The 15,927-nt window shown below is 45.9% G+C and overlaps 1 protein-coding gene across 3 annotated transcripts; it reads right to left on the reverse strand.

Moving 5' to 3' along the window:
* Positions 1–519: 519 nt before the first annotated feature.
* LOC129635957 (serpin B4-like) lies at positions 520–7,360 on the reverse strand. 3 transcript variants are annotated; one of them, XM_055559204.1, is made up of 7 exons: positions 7,178–7,360; positions 6,533–6,589; positions 4,686–4,814; positions 4,258–4,375; positions 3,062–3,204; positions 2,611–2,703; positions 520–1,261 (listed from the first exon to the last, which is right to left on the reverse strand). In XM_055559204.1, the coding sequence occupies exons 1-7, from the start codon at positions 7,340–7,342 to the stop codon at positions 857–859; spliced, it is 1,110 nt and encodes a 369-aa protein (XP_055415179.1). In that variant the 5' UTR covers positions 7,343–7,360; the 3' UTR covers positions 520–856. The 3 variants fall into 3 exon arrangements, with proteins under 3 accessions (XP_055415179.1, XP_055415178.1, XP_055415177.1); XM_055559203.1 differs by having other exon boundaries at positions 2,611–2,766; XM_055559202.1 differs by having other exon boundaries at positions 2,611–2,766; positions 3,062–3,200; positions 4,254–4,375.
* Between the last annotated feature and the right edge of the window lie 8,567 nt (positions 7,361–15,927).

Raw genomic sequence — 15,927 nt, forward strand, 5'->3', positions numbered from 1 at the left:
TTGAATTCTCCTCTGGGGGCCAAGAATCCCGGTGTCTTTGCGTGATTCAACAACAACCTTTCAGGATCTTCCCGACCCAGGGGTCAAACCCACGTCCCTTGCGTTTCTTGCATTTACAGGTGGATTCTTCCTGCTGCACCACCTGCGAAGCCCAAAGTCTCACCCTTGTATCCCCACCGGCAAGGTAGGAGAGTTTTCCTTGGTTCACGTTCCTTCCAGTATTTGAGGCGGCCAGATCTTAACATGGGCTATAATCCTTTCATATTCTGGTTCCAGCCTACTTCTTCAGGCTTATCATGCTCTACTCTGGTTTTGAATTTTTCTTTTTATAAATTCATGTTTCCAAATTATCTTTCCAATGTGTGGCAGGCCACTTGCCCTTTGTTGAAAAGAAAGAAGGAAGAAAAAGCAAAGCACCAAGTAAACGGAAAAAGTCCTGTTTTATTGATCACCTGTTTCATAAGAGCAAACATTTTCAGCTTGTAAGCATCCCCCATATCACTTAAACGCAAATAAATGTGGAGGTCTAGCTGAGTAGATTTGAATAATAGATGTGATTTTTGAAACAGCAGATATATTATTTCAAAGTTAGGTGAAGATAGAATATTGATATATCCTTTTATCATATGTTGAACGTTTTGTCCAAATGGAAGCTTCCATGGGGAAATAGAGTAGGTTTACATGTGTTTGTGGAAAGAGAGGGAGAAGGACAGACATGCTCTTTCAGAGATTATTTTCTTAGAGATGACTATGAGGTTGGAAAGGAAAACGAATCCAAGGGCACCTGTGCACCAGCATTCAAGCTCCGGGAACAGCTCTCTGAATGTCCCCGAGTGTGGCCGCTGCCCAGGGACGTCTAAGGGGAAGAGACTCGGCCGCAGAAGAGGATGCTGTTGGTCTTGATGTGCTTGATGAGGAACAGGAAAGGGCGATTGCAGCGGAAACTCTCAGAATTTATTCCTGCTCTTATAATAATTTCTACACCAGTAGAAGCTGAGGCCTCCATGCCCTCCTCGGTCACCTCCACAAAGCACTTGTGGACGACCTCTGACACCACCAGACCGCGTCTCCTGGACATGCCCGAGAAGTCGGCCACCCCATCACGGAAGGCGTCCACCATCCCCAGGGCTCGCAGCGTGGGCATGAGGTCGTAGCTCTCTTCCACTTTAAACCGAGGCAGGTATAAGTCCACTTGTCTCTTCCTCATATTCTGTGTGCTCGTCCACGCTATTAACTTCTCAGCAGTGAGCTGGTCTTCAAGCTGTAACAGTGGAAAAGGAACAACTGTCAGGATTCTCAGTGATCATGGAGCCCACCTAACTTTGGATTGAATTGTCTGGAAAACAATTTTCTTCACAGTAACCATGAATACAGGAGGTTCAGTTATATTATACATATAAACTCACTGTATTATATACATATATTTATATATTGCATGTAATCTCATTGTATATTATAAGCTGAATATTTTGTAATATTCATATGATAAACTGAGCCTTCTGTATATATATGTGTATATATATCCATACATAACAGCAGAAGCATTAAATAAATTTATTTTGTAAAAGATAAACTATATATCTTCACTTCTTAAGTTGCCAGATCACTACCTGTTTCATTTTCAAATAGTCTTGTCTTGTTAATGTCTTTTTGTGCATAGTTTTTGCATGATATAATTATAGTGCACAACCCATTATTATTCCTTTTACTTGCTTGACCTCTTTGAAAACGTTTCCTGTATAGATATGTTTCTCTGATCAAGTTTAAACTGTTACATAATGCCACCATTAAGTAGAGATTCAGTGTATGTGTTTACTTAATTAATGTTTTAGGCATCGTGTGTTAGTCCCTGAGCTACCGCACATATATTTTACGTGTGGCAAGTTCACTGCAAATTCAGCATCATTGGCTGTTACAGTAATTGCAGATGGCCATCTATGGAATGACTTTTATAGGCTGGATATTATTATTGGTGTCTTTATAAATTATCTTGAACCCATATAACAATGCTAAAAGAAAGATTCACTTTTTTTTTAAATTCCCAGCAATGAGGCTCCAAATAACTCTGAGAGAATACGTCTAAATAGAAAGTGAGCATCAAGATAGGTTGGTTTGTCTCCTGTCTATGAAGCATGTGACTCAGTCTGCAGAATGGAGCTCAGCATTGTTTTACTTTGTTTGATTTTGTTCATGAGTGAATTTTTGTATGTTTTCCATGAGCCATCTACATTTGAGTCTTAGTTTCCCTGTCTTCAAATGAATAGACTGGAAGAGGTGAAGTTTTGATGGTTGCAAAATATTAACATGTGAGCCAAGCATATTATTTTTTGAAGTGACATTCTGGTTTTCTCAGAGTATTACTGGGGCCTGGGAAGTTGAGATTTTCTACATGTTCTTCCATATCACACTATAAGGTCTATTTTTTTGGAAAGTGACAGGATGCCAAGTTCGCCTTCATGATCTTCCATTAGACTCAACAGAGAGGAAAGGACACACTGCAGTCTCTTGCTCTCCTGGCACAGCACCAGCGTTCTGTGAGCCGCCCGCACAGGCGCTATGTTGCCGGCAACGTGAGCAGCAGCATGAAGCGCCACAGGTGCCAGGTTTTACCTCCTGCAGACCGTCTACTTCATTGGGCAGCAGCACCATCATGCTCAGCTCGGAGCCTTTGTACGGGATTTCCAGGATCTTGGCTTGCACGTCCTCCAGTGACACGAACTGGAAACTATTGGTTTGTTTCATCATCTGCACAGGTTTGCTTGTTTCCTGCAATAAATTCATGTGGCAAAAAATGCTAAATGGGCATTAGTCCAAAAGAAAAAAAAAGATAATCTTATTGAGATACCAAACTCATCTTCCTTCTAAGAGATGGTCTGGGAAATCTGTGAATTAGAGACAAGAGTTTCTTCAACTATTACCAACTAAATAAAGGCAAAAACAGACAGCCTCAGTGGATCCTACTTCTACTCGCAGTTATAAAGGAAATGATCAAATATGTATTTAACTTTTACATTGTACAGAGAGCTATGTTACATTATTATAAATTAATTACAGACAACACCTTGTTCAGCCAAAACTTTTCCTCCACAGTATTTTCTTTCTTAAATTTCTGGTTCCACTGCCCTTTGAAGTAGACGGCGTTCACCAGAACCAGAGCAGTAAACCTGTCAAAAGAGTCTTTGGGAAACAGATCCTTGATTCTTTCTGCAAAGACAGAAAATCAAAAGTCTGTCATGAAAGGCACAAGTGGTTTGTCTGGAAGATGTTTAGAAAGCTGCAACTGATGATTAAACATTCACACAAGCCAGCCCGAGAGGGACTCCATGCCCAGCGGTTCACCAGGTGAGGCTTTGCTCACGGCCCCAGCCTGATGGAGTCGCCCTCATGCAGACACCCTGCTACAGACTGGGAAGGTGTTCAGTCTCTGCGTGTGGGGACATCAGTCATCTCACAAGAAGCCCCGATGGCCTGATTCTAGATACAGTTTCCATGAATCACATTTCTGCATCCTTCCCTCACTGCCCGCCCCGCGTCCTCTCCTGTTTCCTCCAGCCTGTGTTCATCCTCCTGTTCTTCCTTCCTTACTCTCTCTCTGTCTTTTGAAATTTGAGCTCAATATTCTGAAGAAGTAGCCAGAATACTCTTCTGGACAATCAACATGCACCCAGTAATCTAGAGCGCGTGGCAGACACCATTCCCTGAGGGGTCTTTATCTTCATTGTCCACGCTGAGCTGCTGTAGGTTGGTCCTCTGTCTTGGACGGGGACACTTTGCCCAGCCACCTGCCCTGGGAGGAGAGGACACCTATGACAATCCTGTGGGAGGGGGACGTGGGCCAGACACCTCCTACTGCAGGTGGTCATTTCTGCAGAAAGCGTGGTTTGGGGGAGACAAGGTTGTTTCCCAATTAACAAAGGGACCCTTTCTAATATCTTCTCTTAGGGAATCATCATCCAGAAGTTAAGCCTCTAATTAAAAGAAACACTTATGAATTAACCTGAAGTCTGAGCAGAGACTTGGGATCCACAAGACACTGTCATCCAGGCTCAGCTGTGCCTGCAGGAGGCTGGTCCTGGGAGCCCCACCTGCCCGTTTCTCTCCGAATGACGAGGACCGTCCACCCCCTGCAGGGCCTCCCCACCCTCTGCAATCTCGTCTCACCCCTGCTCCTGACAGCCCAGTCAGGGTCCAGCACTCTGTTCACACACAGCGGGGATTCAGCAGTGACTTTTAATGAGTGAGTCTCTCATAACCTACCATTGGTTTGTCTCTCCACCCAGGAATTAATCATCTTTCGACTTTCCTCTGCAGCATTTTTAAAATCAGCAGATTCCACACTGGCTAGGTAAAATTTCTGAACATTATCCATGTATTCCTATGACGTGAGCAGGAAGAAAGCAGGGATGAAAAGTAATTTATCAGTAACTATGTAGGTATTCCCAAATTAAATGTGTTAAATCCTGATCAAGCAGAGTTCACAAGCCAATCCCTCGCCTCCCCTCACTGGTGTGCTATCAGCCTCTGGACACTCCAGCGGGTGCGGTTGTGGTCGGGGAGCCTGGCGCCCCTGGAAGTAATGCCCCTGTGTGGGTCCCCAGGCTCCTCTGCACCCCCCGCCCCCATTAGGAGATGGGGCCTGAGGACCCAGGATGCAGACCAAAGGTGTGACAGACCAGGAAACTCACCTGGAGAAACCGAAACTCCTTTTCTCCGTAGAGCCTGTTGGCCACACTCAGCTCATAGGCATCAGTGGATTTCTTTAATTCCATCAAAAGCTTTTGAAAATGATGATGAACATTTCCTGGCCTTTCAACCTTCAAACACCAAAAAGTGAGCTCATTGGATTCTCTGTCAATGTAAACTCTACATCCCCAGGGGTCTGTTGGATCCCTATCTGGAGGGGGGTATCCCCAGGGATGATGCTTGTGGTTATTTCCCCTAATTGGCGCGTGTTACTGGAATTAGCTTTCCTAATCTTTACATTAAATCTTCCAGGTAACTCTCTCTTCCTGCTCTAACACACTCCAACCTTTTCTCTGTTGAACTAGAGATGCATCAGCATTCCATTATTGCACTGTCTCTCAGTCGTCTCCAACGGTTAGGGTAAAGTTCTCAGCTAAACATAAGCTCCTGGAGGCCTGGAGCCATAGAGAATTTCTGAAAGTCATCAGCTGTGTGAGAACATGAGCTTGCACGTCGTCCTAAGTTGTGATTCGATGCCCTGTTATATCCTTTGGGGGATTACCTTCTGAGACCTGTTGACTGTGATCTGTGGTTCTTTCCCAGTGTAGGAACAGTGGGTGCCAGATAGCCTGGGAACAGCTGTACCCCAGCATCCCTAAGTCTTCAGTGCCATTCGCATGAAGACAGGAGAGCTCAGAGAGCTTAGAAACTTCTCCAAGGAGATACAGATAATTTTTTCAACGTAGGCTTGTCTCAGTTCAGAATCTCTCACTTTCTGGCTAAGAGTTTTAGACTATTTAGATAAACTGTAGCTCTCATTCATTTTCCAAAATACTCCATAATACACGTGATCATATGCTTATTGCTCTTAATCTAAGAGCTAATTAAATCTATGCAATTATAGGAACATATTGTGATGAATATACTCAGTTTTATTCTATATAATAATATATAACCTTTATCAGAGTTTCCATAGTTTACCAGAGTTTACCAGCGTTTACCAGCATTTCCTGGCCCTGCTGACCTATTTGAATGTATTTGGGTGCGATGCAGCAACCCTTTTATTGCCCCTGGCTAATTGGGATGGAGTCACTGTGGCTGAGAGCCATCGTATTTTTGCCATGTTCCTCATTCCTGAACAGCAGATCACTATTTGAAGCTCCTTCAGGTTTCAGAGTCCCTGATGTTAAGCATATGCTTCTCTCCTTTCAGAAAAACAAAGATATGAAGTAAATAAGTGACGGGAAGTGAAGTGAAGTTGCTCAGTCATGTCTGACTCTTTGTGATCCCACGGACTGTAGCCTACCAGGCTCCTCCGTCCATGGGGTTTTCCCGGCAAGAGTACCGGAGTGGGTTTCCATTTGCTTCTCCAGGGCATCTTCCTGACCCAGGGATCGAACCCAGGTCTCCCTCATTGCAGGCAGATGCCGTGCCGTCTGAGCTACCAGGGAAGTAAATAAGTATGTAATGTGAAATGAGAGGGCTTTCCAGGTGGTGCCAGTGGTAAAGAACCTGTCTGCTGATGCAGGAGACATGAGATATGCTGGTTCAGTCCCTGGGGTGGGAAGATCCCCTGGAGGCGGGTATGGCAATCCACTGCAGTATTTTTGCCTGGAGATTCCCACGGACAGAGGAACCTGGAGGGTTACAGGTCATGGGGTCACAAAGAGTAGGTCATAACTGAAATGATTTCCCACGTGCACACACGTGAACTGAGAAACAACTCTCTCCAGTTTGCTTAGCATGACCTCTAAAAATGGACTTTTCCCAGTCTATCTGAAATCCCCAGTTTAAGCTACGACCCTCTTGGACATATGACCTCCTTTACATCCAATGCTCTCTGACTCACGGGATTTCTTGTTGCTCTTCCTCTTGGGTTCTCTGTGATTTCATTGAAGTGAAGGACCTGGAGAAGACAGGGAGTGGGACAAGGAGTCTGTAACGATCTATACACATCAGAGTAAGTAAAAAAGAAAGAATGGAAGGACAAAAGAATACCCACAAACAAAACTATATACAAATAAACGCCCCTCATGAGACAAACTCAAGAGGAAACAAAAAGCACACAGAAAAAGAGAAACAAAAAGCTTCATCCTTAAAAAACACAGTCTCTGTGTGGACAACACAAAGCTGCTTGAGCGCTGTCCACTTTAAAGAACTGTGTCTCGTTTCTCATTTATCATTGAGGAAACATGTAAAGAGGTCTCCCGTGGATTTTAGTCAGGGCCTCACTTCCAGTGAATTCTTCCATTAAAGCCTCACCTTTAGTTGTTGGGCAATTGTAGGGCTTCATCCCAGCTCCCAGAGGAAGTCCAGGCACAGGAAGCATGTGGGGAGCGCTGCGTGAGAGTGCGTGCCCCTCTCTTTGCCCACCCAGTCGTGGGGCTGCTTGAGCTTGCCATGGGACCCGGGGACAGCCAGACCTGTGGTCATCCGCACACCAGCCAGCAGACAACCCATGCAAACCTGTGAGGGAAAGGCAGCTGCCACCTACCTTCTGCATTTGTGATGCGGTGTTTTCTCGGGCCCCTAAGTAAGTCATGGCTAAGGCTGACGAGATACTGAAAGGCGACAGGAAGATGTTTTCCTTCTCTGATTTTCTGATCTGGTGGAACAGATCGATTGCAAGGTGGATGATTGCTTCACCGAGGGAACTCATGGTGGCCGGATGTGGTCTGGAAGTCCTGGAAGAGCATCAGATGCAGTTTATAATCACTCTAGTGAAGGAAGGTAGTCTGTAGTGAGAATTTCTAAAAGAAGTGCCTTATGTGTGGGTTGTGGATTTCTGGCAACTACGATTTTTCCTTTGTATACATTTAGTAATTAGAAGACTTGAAATTAGGAATACTGGAGTGGGTTGCTATGCCTTCCTCCAGGGGATCTTCCCCACCCAGGGACTGAACCCACACCTCTTACAGCTCCTGGATTGGTAGACTTGTTCTTTACCACTAGGGCCACCTGGGAAGCCTTATTTATAGAAAACGTTTCTTAAATATAATAGAAACTTTATGTTACACATTTCATGATTGAGAGATGTACCTGTATCCATCTCATAATTAGACGACTATTGAAATTAATATTTAAAGAAAATTTTTCGAAAAAGTAATAGAGTATCTTTACTGTTTCTTCCTTACTGACTGTACAAAAGTGGGGAAAAAGTGCTTTATAATAGAGGTAAAAAGCAAGAGAGTTCCAGAAAAACATCTATTTGTGCTTGATTGACTATGCCAAAGCCTTTGACTGTGTGGATCACAATAAACTGTGGAAAATTCTGAAAGAGATGGGAATACCAGACCACCTGATCTGCCTCTTGAGACATTTGTACACAGGTCAGGAAGCAACAGTTGGAACTGGACATGGAACAACAGACTGGTTCCAAATAGGAAAAGGAGTATGTCAAGGCTGTCTATTGTCACCCTGCTTATTTAACTTCTATGCAGAGTACATCATGAGAAACGCTGGACTGGAAGAAACACAAGTGGGAATCAAGATTGCCGGGAGAAATATCAATAACCTCAGATATGCAGATGACACCACCCTTATGGCAGAAAGTGAAGAGGAACTAAAAAGCCTCTTGATGAAAGTGAAAGTGGAGAGTGAAAAAGTTGGCTTAAAGCTCAACATTCAGAAAACGAAGATCATGGCATCCGGTCCCATCACTTCATGGGAAATAGATGGGGAAACAGTGGAAACAGTGTTAGACTGTATGTTTTTGGGCTCCAAAATCACTGCAGATGGTGACTGCAGCCATGAAATTAAAAGATGCTTACTCCTTGGAAGGAAAGTTATGACGAACCTAGATAGCATATTCAAAAGCAGAGACATTACTATGCCAACAAAGGTTTGTCTAGTCAAGGCTATGATTTTTCCTGTGGTCATGTATGGATGTGAGAGTTGGACTGTGAAGAAGGCTGAGCGCCGAAGAATTGATGCTTTTAAACTGTGGTGTTGGAGAAGACTCTTGAGAGTCCCTTGGACTGCAAGGAGATGCAATCAGTCCATTCTGAAGAAGATCAGCCCTGGGATTTCTTTGGAAGGAATGATGCTAATGCTGAAACTCCAGTACTTTGGCCACCTCATGCGAAGAGTTGACTCATTGGAAAAGACCCTGAGCTGGGAGGGATTGGGGGCAGGAAGAGAAAGGGACGACAGAGGATGAGATGGCTGGATGGCATCACTGATTCGATGGACGTGAGTCTGAGTGAACTCTGGGAGTTGGTGATGGACAGGGAGGCCTGCGTGCTCCGATTCATGGGGTTGCAAACAGTCGGACACGACTGAGCCACTGAACTGAACTGAACAGAGGTTTTGTTGTTGTTGTTCAGTTGCTAAGTTGTGTCCAACTCTTTGCACTCCATGGACAAGCTCCTCTGTCCTCTACTACCTCCCAGTGTTTGTCCAAATTCACATTCATTGAGTCCGTGATGCTGTATAACCATCCCATCCACTGCTGCCCCCTTTTCTTTTTCCTTTCAATTTTTCCCAGCCTCCAGGTCTTTCCCAGTGAATTTATAACAGATTCAAAGGCAAAACTGATGTGGTAACATCCAGCCATCTCCCATCAGGTACCTCCGTGCCTTACTTGAAGGATCTGTGGATGCTGGACAGCCTACCCCTGATACACGTGCTCCCGAAGGAACGTGGTTTTTCTTTTAGAAATAAGTAAATTACCTATGGACTAAATCAGGAGAAGAAGTTCTTCTGTGGCAGAATACGTAAAATACCATCATACCAAATGAAATATTTAACACACGCACGATAAAACATGACATTCATTAGTATTTTCAGAAAGGATTCCTGAGTTGACACAGAGCTGCTGGAAGCACTTATCTGTGTTCCTGGAGGAAGCAGAGGTGGGCAGGCAGCCTGCAAGCCTGTGTGCCGGGCGCGCTCAGCCCTGAATATATACCTCTACCAGCCGCCACCCGTGCCTCAAGGCAGCTGGTATTTCAAGATCAACTTCTGATTTCTTCACCAGTTATCTTCAACTTCATGAGGAAGAAGTCTTTATGAGTCAAGACAAGATTATTGACCAACTCCTGTAGGTCCTTCCCTTCTGCAGAAGAAATTGTGCCCTACCACCCGTGGCTCATGGGAAACGCATGCACGTGCCTCTCCGACACCTATGAGAGTACACTTGTGTGGCAGCTTCTTCACGTGCCCTGAGGAACTAGGCCCAGCCAGAAATAAGCCTTAAAAATCTTTCTTCTCTTGTTAATACATGTTGACTCGTGTTTAAGACCAGTTCTAACACAAACAATTGAAACGCTGACATTTTTTAAGTTCTGAAAAGGCTTGTTTCTTTAAAAATATTTTGTATACCCGTGAAAATAGCTCAATGTCTCAGCTGAAGAGAGATTGGCCAACTGTGTCAGCTGCAGGTGGAGACCAGGCGCGATGTGCCTCCCCTCAGGCTGGGCCCTGGCGCGGTCCTCCCCATGACCCCATTGTCCTCGTGGTTAATCCCAGCTGTGCCCTGGTTGCTAAGCTCAGAGGGCAGCTCATTTTCCAGCAGACTCCCTTGCTCTCAATGAGAAGAAGAACAGATACAAACAGGACCCATTTGAAGGGCAGTTTTCTAATGTTTTTGTACGAAGATTTCTCAGAAAAGTAAATAGCTTGAGCTCCAGAACTACAACATTTCTCCATCATCCTGATCTGCAGCACATCCACTTACGATTCATGTCCAGAACAACAGAGTCAAATGTCTGTAAGAAAAAAAGAGGAAAAAATGTGTTCTTTGAATGGCATGGCTGAGTCTCATCACTGGAGTCTCATCTCTTCAAGCATCTGGCGCTCCTGTAATAGAATAATAGTAACCACTGCTGACTATTCACTGAGGGGGTTTTCTATTCACCCATTTTCCTCTTTGGTACCTTGTTTAGGTCGGCGAGTTTGTTTTCCCCATTTCACAGATAACAGAAATGAGCCACAGAGTGACTGAACAGAAGCCCAGGTGGTGAATTGCCCAGGTGAGCTCTCCAAGCAGGTAGCTGGTTCCAGGAGGCTGGGCGTGTATCCAGTCCCCACAGGGAGGTGTAGACAGACTCCGGGCCTTTACTGACAAATCTCCTTGTGTTTAGATGAAAAGAAGCTGCGTCTTCTGCCGTCTCAGTAGAGATCATGTTCTCCCACAAAATGCGAAGGGGTGGGAATGGGTCCCTAATTTCTCCTCCAAGGACCCCACAGTCATTAGGGAAGAAGGCAGGGTTTCAGATACTCTTTTAGGGTTGTGTAAAATTTAGCAATTTCAGTGTGGACGTATGTTTTAATTTCTTAGGCATATACTTAAGAATGAAATCTGTGGGTCAAGGGTAAGTTTACACTTGACCGATGGGGTTGAATTTCACTCTATGATTGATTTAGAAGAACTACCAGACTGCCTTCCCCAGCAGCTGCACCATTTTACTTCCACCAGCTTAGGAGAAAGTATGTGTGTGTGGGCTGCCAATCCTCTCCTCACCCCGGCACTCAGTACTGCCCTTGGTCCAAGTCTGCAGTCCCAGCACAGCACCCACTCACAGGAAGACTCACCCACACAGAGTCCCAGAAGCACAGGGATGGAGACACGAGCTGGAGGAAGGGGAGACCTGTGTGCCTAAACCGGAAAGATGATTCCTGAGCTCAGCCCTGCTGCTCTTAGGGCTCCTCCTGGTTATGTGTGTCCTGACCCCCGAATGACGCTGGAGGTCAAAGACCCCTGAGCTGAGACTGGTTGGGCTGAGCGAGGATGGAGTCTGCTGGAATCTGCTGGGGAGCTGAGTGTAAAGAAGAAGGAAATAGCAGGAGAAAAGACCCAGGATGGAAAATAACAAACATGAGGAATAAGAGCTCCCAGTCAAGGCTTCGTTACGGGCGCTGTCAGAGAGCAGGGAAGCCCCGGGGCCGGAGCAGGGTGGACGTCTTTGGGTTCAAAGAGAAAGGGCTCTGAGCCCAGAGACAGAAGCAAGGAGCCCCGGCTGGGCCTGGAGGAAGCCCAGGGACAGAGCAGGAGTCGAGGACTCAAGGGAACCACTGATTGAGCTGATTCCTCCTGTGAATAAGTTACCAAGGTTTGTGGTGCAGAGGCTGGCTTTGAGGAAAAGCAAGTAACTGATGAAGATCAAGATTTTGTTCTGGAGGAGGAAATGGCAACCCACTCCAGTATTCTTGCCTGGGAAGTCCCATGGACAGAGGAGTCTGTCTGGCAACAGTCAGTCCATAGGGTGGCAAAGAGTGGGACACGACTGAGCATGTATGCAAAGCAAAGGATTTTGCTCAAATTTAGAGGGAACTTTGGTTAGTTCAAATAAGAATCCATATCACATCCTTCTCCCCCTCCTTTTCAAAAGTGCTCCTGGAGTGTATTAGACAAGGTGAAGACACCACGATGTCACACAGTGTCCCAGGCCACTCAGCACTTCTCAGACGATTTTGCAAGTCAGTACTTGCCACCTGTCTTTGGGTATTTTCTAAATATACCAACATCATTGGCATCATGAATCCCGGAATCCAATAAAACTGAAGAGGAAATGACATGTCCAGGAACCATCCCACATATTTCTAATACCTGTGTAGGTTGCTTCAAAAATAGCTCCTCTGTTCTCCTCTTGTTTTCTTCCTTCCTTGTGAAGGGTGTGAAGAATCACCAGCTTTACTGAGGTGCACATCCTAGGGGGCATTTTATCTCTTCCTTCTTATTACGCCCGTGGTCATACCCATCTGCAGGTAAATTGGTTACCTGAGAAAACCCTTCAAGCTTTCAATAACAGGATATCTGCCAATTACTGTTTTATTTATTTATTTTTTAAATTTTATTTAACTTTACAATATTGTATTGGTTTTGCCATATATCAAAATGAATCTGCCACAGGTATACATGTCTTCCCCATCTGAACACACCATCCCTCTGGGTCGTCCCAGTGCACCAGCCACAAGCATCCAGCATTGTGCATCGAACCTGGACTGGCGACTCATTTCATATATGATCAATTACTCTTTGAATATTCCCATACAGATACAGATCCGTACAATGTAAATAGCATCTGAACAGGATGAATCAGATTTACCTTAATGTCCCTTAGTTGGGGAATGGTCTTGTCTGTAGGTGTGTCATGGCAGACTGAGACAGTTCATTTTCACCACCCGTCTCCCCATTCCCATGCCTCCAGTTCCCTCGGGACAGTCATCCTACTCTGTGCTTAGCACCATCCAACCCTCTCTCACATCTCCTGTCTCTAGAACCATTTCTACAACCCTTCCTTTCAGCAGTTTTTGACTGACATTTAACATTGCAATAGATTTCGTGTGTGTTTGCTAAGTCACTTCAGTCGTTTCCCACTCTTTGTGACCCTATGGGCTGTAGCCCACCAGGCTCCTCTGTCCATGGGGAGTCTCCAGGCAAGAATACTGGAGTGGGTTGCCATGCCCTCCTCCAGGGGATCTTCCCAGTCCAGGGATTGAACCTGGGTCTCTTATGTCTCCCGTGTTGGCAAACTGGTTCTTTACCACCAATGCCAACTGGGAAGCCCCTTGACTTGATTAATATTATATATTAAGGAAGGACTGAGGAAGTCCTTAGTCAAAATTTTATTCTATCACTTCTTATATCAGAAAAATCGCACTGCCTCCAGGATTCGCTTTTATGGGTCTCTTAATTTTTTGGTAGAATGCAGGAAGAGAGAGACTGTGCTTTGTGCATGAACTAGGAATCACTGCCTCTTGGTCTCTTACATTTGAATGAAGGCTTCTTGATTCCATGTGAATGTAGGGGTGATCACATTCTGTGTTTGATTATCTATTTTTATAATTTCCTAATGATTCATTGTCCATTCATTGAGTCCTTAATTATGTTCTTTGACTTAGTACTGAGCTTAGTGAAGGGTCTCTACCACAGTGCTAGAAGCAGGGACTTAATGACAAGGGAGGTTTGCCAAGGCTCGTTTACATTTGGTGGCCACTGACTTCCTAAGCCTCATCCTCTGAGACAATCTCTGAGACCATGATAGCACATCCATTCCCCACCCCATGACTTCTGCAACCAGCCTCTGCGTTCCCCCACGTGACTCTGGCTTTAGCACATATCTCACCAGGACTGCCAGGGACAGCGGTCATCAGCACCTTCAGTTCCTCAGTGATCCAAGCAAGATAACGTCAACTCCATAGACTCCAGTAAACGTCTATTATTGCACAAGGAACGCCTGGCTCTAACTCGTTGCAGTGATTTCCTCCCTGCATCTGATGACCACCTGACAAAACATCCTAATTACCTGTACTTCAAATAAAAGATTTGCTCCTGAAATTCAGGGCATTTCATTGAATGTTGATTTACAATGTTGTTTTGATGAGGTTCATGTCCTTCTTTGAATGCATTTTTAATTGCTGAAATGGTTGATTTTTTGCTCTAGTAAACTACTGTAACTTAACAGTTTAGGCTCGGGAGCGTGAGAGGGGACTTCTCTGCTCTCAAGGCACTGTGTTAGGTTCCTAGACCTCTGTCGTGAGCTGCCCACACTGAGGTTTGAAACCACAGGTATTCATTCTCGCCCACTTCTGGAGGCTTGAGGTCTAAAATCAGTGTGTTCTCAGGACCACACTTCCTGGCGAGGCTCTCGGGGAGAATTCTCTTTACCTTTTCTACCCCCTGGTGGTTCCTCGAGTTTCCGGGCCTGTGCCTCTGTCTCGACATGACTGTCTTCTCTGTGTCTCTTCTCTTCATATGGGTCCAGTCATTGGATGAGGACCCAGCTTGAGTCAGTACGATCTTATGTTAACTAGCTATGTCTATGATCTATTTACACATAAGGTCACACTCTGTGATTAGAAATAAATTGGGGGTGGGGTAGGGGCGCAGAGGAAGTTCTCTTCAGTGCGGTACAACCAGCGATCCTAGCAGCCAAACTAAACACTCGTAAGAGTTTGGAGAGAAGCCATGGCAGTATTTTTCCATACCCACGAGGCATTTATCTGTATCCCTGCGATCCTGAGCAAGCCCGCGCAGCGCGGACTCTGAGCGGTCAGGACTCGAGGCCCTGGAGCAGCGGGGCCGGCGGCGGCGCTGGAGGACGCGGCGCTGGGCGGTGGCGCGCGCAGGAGGCGGCTCAGCGGCCCCGCAGGGCCGGCCCGAGGGTGTGGGCGGCTCTGTCGTGGCTCCGGCTGCTTCTCCCCCCAGAACCCAGAAGGGTGAGGGAGAGATGCACTCGGGCTTGTTCCGGTTTCAGGGCCACTTCTCGTGGCAGCAGTTCAGAGCCCCAGGAGGTGAAGTCCTCGTTTCAAGGGTGGAGAAGGGAGGGCAGCACGGAAACTGGCTGCGCCGGCAGGGGCTTTTCCTGAGGCCTTCCTGGAGGGTTAGCTCCAAAGCCGAGGTGTATTTACTGGTGGAGCCCTGCTGACCCAGCTCCCTTGTTTAGATGCTGTGCGTGTTTGGGGAGAGAGAGACAGAGGGAGAGAACGTGTAGGGAGGCAGGGAGAGGAAAAGAGGGGGAAAGAGAGAGAGAGGTGGAAGGGAGGGCGGTGCAGAGGGAGGCAGAGAGACTGAGCCCTGCGGCGGACGGGGGTCCTGGAACCGTCACAGCTGAGTGCTTGAGGCTGGAAGGCTGCCCCCAGCACACACCTTGGTGCAAGCTTCCAGGTGCCTATGGGGGCATTATCACTGTACGAAGCGTCAACATCTCAAGGGCCTGTGTTCTGTCTCCAAACTTAGCTACCTGAGAATCTCCTGCGTTCACAGGGGCAGGTTTCCCAACCTGCCAACATGTCACAAAAGCACAGTGAGCTTGTCGCCTCCCTCAGATCTTCCTGATGAGAAACGCCTGGGAGCAACAAAGACAAAACTCCTTTACTGATGGATCAAGACTGCACAGGCCCACTCACAGGGCTTCTGCTTCCCTGGCTCATAGAGATTCCTGTAAGCTGTGAAGAGTGCAGCATCCGAAGGGCAGGAGTTCAGCTCAGAACGACTTGTTCTGAAGATAAGATAAGGCAAGGTGATTGGAGGAGTAATGACAACTTTTCACTAATAACATCTCAAATCTTTCACTATTTTCAGATTGGGATCTTTTGGAGACCCACCCAGAGGAGCATCTGGAAATCTACTGAAACTAAATGTGATATTTCTATCTATGAGTTTACACCGGACACATTTTTATGTTATTCCTGATACTTATTCAAACACAAGGAGATACCAAAACTCTGGAGTGTTTAATGGTTATATAGTTTTAAGATACATTGGGTTAAACCCATGAGTGAAACTTATAAAATTTCTTG

This window comes from Bubalus kerabau, chromosome 21 (assembly GCF_029407905.1).
Source record: "Bubalus kerabau isolate K-KA32 ecotype Philippines breed swamp buffalo chromosome 21, PCC_UOA_SB_1v2, whole genome shotgun sequence".
Classification (NCBI taxonomy): domain Eukaryota; kingdom Metazoa; phylum Chordata; class Mammalia; order Artiodactyla; family Bovidae; genus Bubalus; species Bubalus kerabau.